Raw genomic sequence first — 11580 nt, 5'->3', positions numbered from 1 at the left:
CTACAAAACAAAACTTGTGTAATTTTTAAATTGGTTTCGTCGTCAAATGCGCACGTGTATGTGCGTGCATCGTACATTTGTAAACAACTTTCGGCTTTCTGTATCTACGGAAAATCCAGATAGCTTCTTACTATCTTACTAAGAATATCGCGAATTTCACAACTTTCTTCAATATACGATCGACATGTCATCGTCTGAACCAGTGTGCTATGAGTTTGATCCAGAATACAGCGAAGCTGAATTGGCAGAAATGGAGGAGAGGCGAGCAGCAATTGATCAAGAAGTTGACGTCGTCCGAGAAGATGCTCCCGACCCATTGCCAGCCCCAGACAGGAGGGAGAACAACGATTGGTGTCTGTGCGGTGTCTGTGCGGGAACTGCGCGGTGATGCCGACGGTTGTCGAGTGTTTGTGCTGCCGAGAGCTGCAGCCGGAAGGATGCGTTATTGTCGCTCGAGAATTTGGTGAAGTTTGCCTGACAGTAGCAGTTCTTCGAGTATTCCACATTGCTCGACGGGATATAAGGGGTCATCGGCGCCATGTTCCAGGAGAATTGGAGAATATGTAAGTTCACTATCTGTTAATAATAATTCACTGTGGTCGTCACTGCATTGGTTGAAAATGAGTGGCAGGGCATTATTCACTTTGCAACTCAGTGACAGAGTGTCTCTGAGTGACTGGAGAAAGAGAGTATGAAGGGGGTTCCCCTTAAGCTACGCACTTTGTTTTCAAAGGCTATATAATTCAGTATTTTGATTAAAGTTTCTTACCTCTATTAGATGCTATATATTCTGAGGATTATTTATTGAGAAAACTACGACAGAAATTGTTGGTGAATATTCACCCTTTGACCAAATCAAATGGTACATTAAGCTACGCACAGCAGTTTAATACAGTAAATGAATGTAAGTTTTCACTGTCTGCCTCAATGATGCATACTCTTGATGAATTCATGAAACGATGAAAATACAAGAAATTAATGATTTTTCTCCGAATTTTTAGCAATAATTTCGATAGACTTGTTGTTTTCTCATCTATCCCCAAAATCGAGAGCATACAACGCGTCGCATCGCGCATTACGGCGTGCGTAGCTTAATGTGTACTGTATTTAGGGTGAATTTGTACATGTTTGAAAATCCTTATACAAGGCGGTGCGAAACTACATTAGAGCCTATTTCAAGTTTACTTGAAAATTAATCAAGATGGTCTAAATGATTGCCAATCACGCATTAAAGCACTACCAGCCCTATTCAAATATCTATGTGGTATACTGTTGCTGCAAACTATGCTAAAATAGCTAAGCTAGAACTATATAGTAATGAATTGTATTGAACAATTTTTGTATTCTTCTCCATTCTGTTTCAGATCATATCGGTTTGCAAGCTACAAATTATTTACGTACTTAGTGTAAACCGGGCAATCAAGATGAGCAATACGCATCGCAACAATGCAACATCCCATTTTCCTGGCATGTGATTGGTCAAATATTTTTGCCTCCAGGAACCAAAATAAAAATTGCTTAGGTTTTGATTGGAGGAGATGCTTCTTCGTATGTGAACAGTCTGATAGGTTTATTACTGCATCGTTTTCTCATTTACCGCGGGGGCAAATGTTGAGGAGGTTTACCTGCTCTTATGAGAACGGCCCTTTATTATAGTAGACGGCAGTTTTTTAATGAACCATGTAAGTACATGTATGATATTATTTAGAAAATGTTACCATGGCAATCGCCAAAGACTTCTGTAGGTAAATGGTAACAAGTGGATTTGACAACGGGATATTTCAATTTTGCATGGCGATCCAAATTATATTGTACTTCAAAGCAAGTAAAGTCCTTCAGAAGTTGCAACTTGAATAAATTTTGAGAATTTTACTTCATTCCATTCATACATGTACATAAGCTGGCTATGCCGCACAAAGATTTGGTTATTCTTGTAGGCTTTCATGCCTGTTTACAACAATGGAGACGTAACTGCTTTGTTTTTTACTTCCCCTTTTGCAGTTAGAACTGGTCATCAGACATTTATAACTGTCCTTGCAGGAAGATGTTGTTCAACAGATTGTCTGGCAAGAGTCACACGAGCAGATGCAGCTGCAGCTCGGATCGCTTTTAAGGAAAAGTCGCTGGGTGATCAGAGGACATGGCTGATGGAGTACTTCAGAACCCACTCTTCTCGGTCTGAAAATGAAAGTCTCCAATTCTCCTACAACATCGGTTTGGAGCAGGTGTGTGCCACAGCCTGGCATCAAGTCGTTGGAATTGTGAGGTCAAGATTCTACTACTGGCAGAAGCAGTTCAGAGGTGAGGTTCATATTTCAAAACAGTTTCTTTGAAAATTCATGGCCTTTGTACATAATGTACTGGGCAAAAAATGTACATGAACCCTAAAAGAATCTCCCATATTCATCCAACGTATTATTGTCCTTTTTTGTTTATAGAAAGCTTGCAGGTAGTTAAACTTGAAATACAGAGTGACTGTTGGTCATTCTTATTGGTTTGGCTAAAACTCTTTTTTCCTGGCTCATTTGTATGATATAAACCTCTCACAAAATTATAGGTAAAATTTCTTGTTTTGATATCTCAAAATCATTTGAAATAAGTTCATCTTCAGAAGAATATGAGAATACTGCATTGGCATTCAATCAGAATTGATATCAATTAAACACAATCTTATCTCTAAACAAATGAAGAATTCACTGTTGACAAAAATGCATTTTGCAAGATTTGACTTTCTACTTGGTCAGATATTCAGGTGTCCTGCATATTCCATGATTACATTATAAAAATTGGGCATCATTGTCTAGGGGAATGAACAGGCTTTCCAATGGTGCCAAACTGAAGTATCATTTAATCATTTAATACAACGAGAGATACCCTTTCTCAAACTTGAATTGCAGAACTTTTTGTGAGGGGTTTTCGTGTACGACAGCTGCATTATCTTTCATTACTCTTATGTAGCTTTAACACTTACTGTACTGGGGGGTGGGGGGCATCAGCCCACCCCTGCATTTTCGGGGATTGTGCTGTAACCGCTATTTGCTGTTTTTGGAAATCAGTAGGATGCGAATGCTAGAGAGTTACCTGACCTTTTGTGACCAAAGGTCAAGCCGAAAATTGAAATTTTTGTCATCTTGTCTACCAAACAAATGGCAAAGTGAAGTTTCTTGTTTGGGTCTATGAATCAGTAATGTTTCATTCTTTAGACTAGATTTATCATTTACTCAAACTGTAAATTGATCCAGATAATGATCTTAAGTATAAGAAGTCCTAAAACAATAAAATACATAAGAATTGAAAAACAGTAAAATACATTAGAAATTCATAATGGGGCGCCCAGTGTCAAATCTGACAGACATGGCGCAGTACAAATGGCCGTTATTATATTATTATTATTATAAAACAAGTATATGGACAATTCAATTATATGATAATGTCAAATAGGCTTTTAAGAAACTTTTTGCCAAAAAATAAACTCTGTAAAAGCAGCACAGCATTTATGTTCCTTGAGCAAGGCACTTTGTCTACATTGCTTCACCTTACCCAGGTGTTAAAATGGGTACCCTGTAGGATGCGAACGCAATGCAGTTGAATTGGCATTGTGTGCGCCTAATAGGTGACCAGCTGGAATGCTCCCCAGGGAGAGGAGATTGTGCACTGTAAATGCTGTTTTTTTTTTGTAATTGAATCCAATGACTGGGGCAATAATATGCTGTGAGCGCTTTGGTCTTAACTCGTAAAGCGCTTTATAAGAGACTGGTATTATTATTATTTATTTATGTAATTCATAATAAAAAACATATTCATGAATAGAATTTGCATAAATGACAAAGTAAGCAATTTTCAGCCAAAAATATAGGTAAGGTCTCTTCCTTTGCGCAATATCTGAGGCGCATGCCGAGTTTTGTGGTGATCAGCCATTTTCGATATTTCTAGTTATTTCCATGCATGCATTTAATTTGTTGTGAATAGATGGACTGCTATACCCATTGCCTGCTAACTGCTTGAGGAAAGGACACAAGATTAACAAAACCCTAAACGCGAAGACAGAACTTAATGCATTTGCTCGTTCCTATGGAGACCGAATGCCTGACAGAGAGTCTGTAAACCTTCCACATGGGTTCACAAAGCGAGAGGTGTATAGAAGAATACGACAAGATAATGCTGAGGTTTGTTCTGAGACTCACTTCAAAAGGATTTGGAGAAAGGAAGAGCAGCACATCACAATCCCCAAGGTATTGTAAATTCCATTGACCCTAAACTGTACTGGATGGGAGTGAGTGGGGCGGGACGCTCAAAAGCTCTAAACATAGGTTGTTGCATACCATAATCAAAACCGCCATGTTTTCAGCAATGCCACTTCATTACTTTTTATTTTGACACTACACTACCGTAAGTTTTTGCAAAAACAGACAATTCTTTTATAGTGTCATATGACCCATCATGATTTCAGGTCAGTTTTTTTGTACAAAACATATTGCAGTTTTAATGCACTCCAAATGGGCCAATCGCCACAAAATTATGCAGAGATTTTGCCATTAGTTTCGCGGAAATTTGCTTATTTTATCAATAATGCTAATTTATGCAAATTATACCCCCGGTACAGTTAGGGTTAGACATAGATGAATTTATGATTCTTAGCCAGACGAAATCTGTTAAATTCCTGAGGCCTCTTGTATCTTTGTGTCAATATATTATTATATTAGTCTTATAACATCTACATTTATATGCATCAAGAAAACACATCCATAACATTAATTTTGTAATTAACAATCCTTCTCTTTGATATTTTTCTTTTTTTCTTTATAGGTGAACCGCTTCTCTAAGTGCGATGTGTGCACAGAGCTGAAAATGAAGCTTGGCAAGACAAACGAAAAAGATGTTCGAAGACAATTGATTGCACAACATCAAAAACATGTAGAGAAACAAAGGTACAGCAAACTTTGATTAAAGCTTGAAGTTAATGTTGTAATTGATTTTGATGTACTTTTTTTTCTTTTAAGCATTTAGAATGAGGTGATCTGTGATCCAGTATTTTAAGTGCAACAAATGACAACCATGGATGTATTTTACATGTAGCTACAATATACAACTAGAGCTATGTCATTATATGCTTTCCTCATAGAAGTGAATATTTCAACAAAGATTTTGAAGGAGACAAAAACCGAGAAAGCTTAGAGGAATACTCAGGCTCCAAGATAAGTTGCTTTAAATAGAAGCGGCAAAATTGGAGAAAAATAACAGAACAAATTAAAAAATTGGACAACAAATATTAGCAATAAGAGAGTAATGAAATTCTTAATGGAAAAAAACAACAACAATGTTAATATATTTGAATAGGTGACCACAATAAAATATTGGCATTTGAACTGCCTATACGGATGTTTGGTTCTAATCAGTGGATATTTGACGTGAAAAGCCTATAGTAGAAGAAAAATACAATAGTAGGGAAAACAGGAGAAGAAATGTAGGCACAAGTTCATTACTTTAAAAAAGTATATTGGTCACAATTAAGTATCATTGATATAGACGTAAACCTAGCCAAGTCTCAGATAACACATTCAAATTACAATTTACTCGTGTATTTAAGGCATTAGTATTGGTTTTGTGATCAAAACTTCTAAGCATAGCATGACTCCTCATTGCTCTTTACCTTCTTTTCAGCAGCAGTGAGAGACAAAAATATTACAAACACATCCGCAAAGCGAAGTCACAGCCAGAGAAATACATGAGTGTAATCATCGATGGGATGGATCAGCACTGCACATCAATACCGCAACTCCATCCAACACCTAAAGCTCTGAGCTACAATGATCAACTGCACACTCACATCACCGGTGCACTTGTTCATGGAAGAGGTCAACACGCCTACATCGATTTTAACGAGTACCCACATGACAGCAACCTAACCATTAATATCCTGCTCAACATCCTGGTCCGTTATGCCGACTCTCTTCCACCAGTCCTCTACCTACAGCTGGACAACACTTCTAGGGAGAATAAGAATCGACATCTCTTTTCTTTTCTGTCCCTGCTCCTTGAACTCAATATCTTCAAGAAGGTAATGTTTAATACATGTTCTTTTTAGTAATTAATTGTCAATATAAGTATTCAGTCTGTAATGATGCTTTATTTAATCGCAAAATGAAAAGGAAATTTTGTTTATTTGAACTTGTATTGGATGGATAAGAGAATGCCTTTGTCTTGGAGGTTCTTTTCAGAATCATGTAAAGGACGAGTCAGAAATAATGATATACCTCGGAAATTGCCCATTGTTTGAGAATAAACATTATAAATATTCACTTTTGTCAGAAAACTATTCACAGTTGACAGTAAATTAAAGTAACTTGGTAAAAACCCAATTGCACCAAAACCTTGGGTTTAAAAGTACATATTTTGTGAAGGGATATGTAAATATAAAAATGTTTGACATGTACTGGTAGAGTACACTTTCCCGCTGCATGCAGTACCATTGCTGTTGGGCATCTATTCATGAAACAGCGTTTGAAAGTGGGTCAAACCCACTCTCTCGAAGTTGTAGTGTGAGCAGGAGAGAACAACGATGCAGAAAGAGTGTGAAAAAAAAGAGAAAATATTCATGATTACAAATTATTTTCACCATGGCAAATTTCCAAGGTGAATCATTATTTCTGACTCACTTTTTATGATGGGGGATTTTGCACTATTGTATTGTTGCATATCTTCAGTTGATCCTCTGTTTTAATCTATCAAATACATTTACTGCCCAAAATGTCTGATATGTGTAGGCATCATAGGGTTAAAAAAAGATATTGTGACTTAGAATTATTTACTTTACACAGATACATGTATACCAATGGTAAATAGTGTTTTGGGTTTTTTGTTGTTGGTCGTAGCCTATTATTCTCGGAAAGATTGAACCCTATGAACGGGAAAGAGGTAGTGCACATTAGAAACCATGGGCAATATAAAGTTGTCATCTTTGTCATCAGTGTACATATGATTTGTAAAGCGTAAACAAAAACAAGCTTTGATAAATATGTTTTTTGTTAGATAAATGTTCTGATAAATGAAGAAAAATTTCAATTGAATAAATTATCCCTCATGCTTATTGGGTTGTATCATTGAGGAATGTCCCTAAAATTCAATTTATTCCATACTGTTGTTCACCTTATAACGTTTATTGTTTGCATTTAGATCAAAGTTGGCTTCTTGATGGTCGGTCACACACATGAGGACATCGACCAGTTCTTTTCAAGGATTGCAACTCACTTGAAGAAAAGGAGCACCCCATCTTTTCCAAAACTTCTGCAAGCTATTCCCGCCGCTTTCCACAAAGCTCACTGCCCTACAACAGCGGAGCGCATCTTACACCTCTTTGATGTTCGCAAATGGCTTCTTCCCCATCAACACAGCATGTGCTATCACAGTAAACCACACATATTCAAATTCGCACTGCACCAAGGAAAAGCCACCCTACAAACAAAAGACTGGTCAACTACACCACATTGGAGAGACACCACTGGCATCAACCACATCCTGTCATCACATCCAGACGGACAACCAACATTGGTAGAGAAGTCATTTGCGGACATCAATATCATACATCTACCAGACAAGCTCCAGCCATACTTGGAAGAAGTAGACATTGAGGCATGGAGGTCCCTCTATGAGCTACTCACCTTGGAAGAGGAGGAGAATGAAGGTATCATTTCTGTCATTTTTTAAACTTCCAAAATTGATGGTGTTATGGTATTTTTTTCCATCACCTATGAAACATTGAAAAATACAATGTAGCATCTTCAAGCTTTATGGCCCAAAACTTTGACAATTTGTATTGAAGTCTTGACTGTTACACCCCTTCATGGCACAATTCACAAAAAAATCTTAATAGCGAACTAGGCTAGTGGGACACAAAAATATTGGTTTATCTAATGCATATAACCATCGACTACAAATCAAATGGATGGTGGTCTATAGAAAAAAGAGGAATGGCTGTTTTACAGAGAGCCAGCAAATTACGCGCCAATTTATGATATTTGATTGCCTCTCACAAGGGAGCAGCTGAGTCAGCAGCATAGATAAACCTGAGAGGATATTTTTGAGTTTTTCTCCACTCATTCTTTAAAATTTTTTTTTTTTAGAGATAGATATTATGGTATTGCTATTTTTCGAGATTTAACCCTATAGCCTGGATGAGGGGGGGGGGGGGGGGGGTGGGGGGTGGGGGGGGGGGAAGGGGGACTAATTTGGCCCCCCCTTAAAACATTTTTCACAATAACTATTTAAAGCGAAGACATTCTGCGCTGAAATTTCATGACTTTTTTCCTTCACATCTCGCGCAACAACGCCCGGGCATGCAGTTCCTATGCTACACATAATTTTGTACATGTACTTGCACATCGGACCCAAAATAGCTCAAAAACGTGGTTTCTTGTAGAATTTCAATACAAATTGTGTATTAGCTAATATTTTTAAATGTATTATTATATCTGCTTTCACAGATTGAAATCTATTTCGTTTATGCTAGTTATGATCGCATAAGTGTTGCCAACAAATTTCATTGAAAAAACAATAAAAATGAAAAGGTCGAAAAACAGAGAAATTAAAAAAACAATGAAATACATAACTTAATTTTGATACTGGATTTTTTTTTAAAGTACGCTTGTTAAGAATAATACATAGAGTGTCTAGATCAAAAGAACAGCACATTTCGAGCTGTTTTGAGTGATTTAGAGCAAAAAAGGTCTAATTTCATGCTTAAATTAGCATAATTAGCATAATCGATTAAACAAAATATTTTTCAGAGAGATTAATATACGATTTTGGAGATTATGTTGCAGGTGACGATTTCATCACGATCAGGCAGTTGAGGGGCGAGATCTCGGGGGGGGGGGGGGCTAAATTAGCACCCCCCCCCCCCCCTTTGACACTGCATAGCCCGGGCTATATAGGGTTTTAAAAAAATATATATATGACCTTTCAAGAGATTAGGTCATAGTATCATTAGATAAAACGATTATTATTCCAAGAATTTGCCACTATATGTTTATATAACTGGATGAAGGTAATAACAACCTATCTAGCTGGCTGATCATAAACTTTGATATTTTAGCACACTGTTTCTTACATCAGGGCTATAATACATTTCCTTTGTGTGTTTTAACAGAAGATTCAACAGTGAGATGGCCTATATGCGATCTACTGATAATGGCCAAACAACCAACTGACAGACCACAGCTTGAGGAGCATGCTTGCAACACAGAGGATGAAACATTCAGACAGGTACATGTTTCATTAATATGTCCCTTAATTAAGACAAAGATATTGTGAACCATATTTAGTATTAAATGTATTTTAATCGTTATTTACAACTTGAGTTGCTTTCTAAAAAAAAAAAATGTAAATCATCTACAATGCTGCATGACTAACACACTCAGCTTAATTGCATCTTGAGTGCAACATTATTCCCTAACAGAATTTACACTCTGTATAGTCTTCACACAAGATCTAGCCCCTAATATATATACATGTAAGCCCTTGCATAATTCCAGTCATTACAGTAATTACAAGTCATGCCGAGTATTTTGGGGTCAGGTCATGTCAGGTAAAGATTAGCTTTGGGTACTAGTGATTGCTATACGCTTGTGCATTAGTTGCAAAAGTCTTCCCAAATTTTTGTTGTTTTTGTTGTTTCTTGTTTTGTTTTTTTTCTTAAACATCAATGTGAGCACCTCAAAAAATTGTAGTTATCTGCATTTACGTAATCGTAGGTATCGCACATCTGCATTTCTGCATTGAATTGCTACAATACACAGACAATGGGAAAATCGTCAATTTGCACGTTACCCGATGGTCAAAACTTTTTATATTTGGCATCAAAAGATGCGCAAGACTCTATGCTATAAAGTCATGAAAGCTCCCGGCACAAAAAAAAAATATCCTTAAACATATCCCGGTGAACGTACAGCCCTTTTAGGGTTAATTGAAAATCAAAAAATACAAAAATAGTAGAAGTTTCAACAATATTTTCTGATTTTATAAAAGAAAATTATTTATTAGGTTTCAGAAAGAATTACTATAATAATATGTTTATATGTTGTAAATAAAGTGTACATAAGGAATTGTCTTGAATCACTGATAATGTATGTAGTGGCACTACACTATTCGTTTTCAATTCACTTTCTTATTTTATTTATTTTACTTTCTTTTTCTTTTTGTTAGGTTCACATAGGACCCAAAGTAAAGGAACAGAGGACAGAAGTTAGGGAGAGAGACATGGTGGCAACATATCTCCCAGAGTACTCGACACACTGGCCTCAAGTTGGCTGCATTCGCAGTGTACATGAAGACAAGTCCCTACAGATCGAGTGGTACACAGGAACCTTGACTTCTAAGTGGAAGGAGGTAAAGGTACCAGTCAAAGGACAAAAGGGCAGGAAACAGCTTTGGGTTGAGACTATTGATTCTAGTTCTGTGATTCTCCCTCCTTTCTCACTGACTGCTGGAAAAAACTTCCTCTTCAAACAGTGAATGGTTTGAGAGAGAAGCACAGTAGCTATTTTCAGTAGCTTTGTAGATCCTAGCTTAATTGGGCCATTGTAATTGCCTTAGCTATCAAATAATTGAGCAAAATAGTAGGCCTATTGGTTTCAATAAAATTGGAGTAATATTTTTTGGGGGTGGGGGCTGTGAAGCACAAGTGGAGGAGCTTTTTAATTTCACCAGAGGGTCCTTAGTACAAATCTTAGTTGCATGAGATTTACAATCTATATGATTTAAACAGATGTAATTTTATCTTTTTTAATATTACTGTAATATTTTGAATTGAAAACTTACAAGCTTATTCCGCTGCCAGACATGGCCGGATCAGAAAATGTACAAGTAACGGATGGTACTTTTGTTTAATCCGTCATGCGGCTGTCACACTTGAGGAACGGATGTCGTTTTTTGGCATCGGTTGATATCCGTTAAAATGGTTTCATGTCCTTTTTGTCTCGCCTGCGTAGCAGGAGCCAGGCATAGGCGTCACTTTTTACACCGGCGGTGTCGGCGTCAACAATTATGTTGTACACCCAATAACTTTCTATATCTTCGAGCTAGGATCACCAAATTCTTACCAGTGGTACATTTCTTGAAGACTCAGGTCAAGTTCGAATATGGGTCATGGTCGACAAAGTTCAAAGGTCAAAAGGTCAATGAACTTAATATACAAAGCTGTACTTATGCTGTACACACAATAACTCTCCACAGCTTTGAAGTAGAATCGTGAAATTCATACCAGTGGTACATCTCTTGAAGACTCAGATCAAGTTTGAATATGGGCGATATCCGACAAAGGTGAAAGGTCAAAAGTTGTTGTTGTTGTTTTCCAGTTTTTACGGCACTGTCAAAAAGTCTATGAACTTTTTATTAAAAGCATAGTACACACAATAACTTTCCATAGTTTTGATCAAGGATTGCCAAATTCACACCAGTGGTACATCTCTTGTAGACTCGGGTCAAGTTTGAATATGGGTCACTCGTGTTCAACAAAGTTCAAAGGTTAAAAGGTCATTGAACTTAACATACAAAGCTGTATACACACAATAACTTTCCACAGCT

General features: G+C 37.0%; 1 protein-coding gene across 1 annotated transcript; it reads left to right on the top strand.

The window, feature by feature from the left end:
• Nucleotides 1–1476: 1476 nt before the first annotated feature.
• Nucleotides 1477–11357, top strand: LOC115926834. The gene is made up of 7 exons (XM_030992263.1): nucleotides 1477–2301; nucleotides 3970–4232; nucleotides 4807–4928; nucleotides 5665–6058; nucleotides 7174–7681; nucleotides 9146–9261; nucleotides 10201–11357. Exons 1-7 carry the CDS (start codon nucleotides 1944–1946, stop codon nucleotides 10507–10509), a joined length of 2070 nt encoding a protein of 689 aa, XP_030848123.1. The 5' UTR covers nucleotides 1477–1943; the 3' UTR covers nucleotides 10510–11357.
• The last annotated feature ends 223 nt before the right edge of the window (nucleotides 11358–11580 follow it).

The sequence above is a fragment of the Strongylocentrotus purpuratus genome, unplaced genomic scaffold (genome assembly GCF_000002235.5).
Source record: "Strongylocentrotus purpuratus isolate Spur 01 unplaced genomic scaffold, Spur_5.0 spur5_scaffold_2, whole genome shotgun sequence".
Taxonomy (NCBI): domain Eukaryota; kingdom Metazoa; phylum Echinodermata; class Echinoidea; order Camarodonta; family Strongylocentrotidae; genus Strongylocentrotus; species Strongylocentrotus purpuratus.
This window is presented reverse-complemented; position numbering and strand designations above follow the sequence as displayed.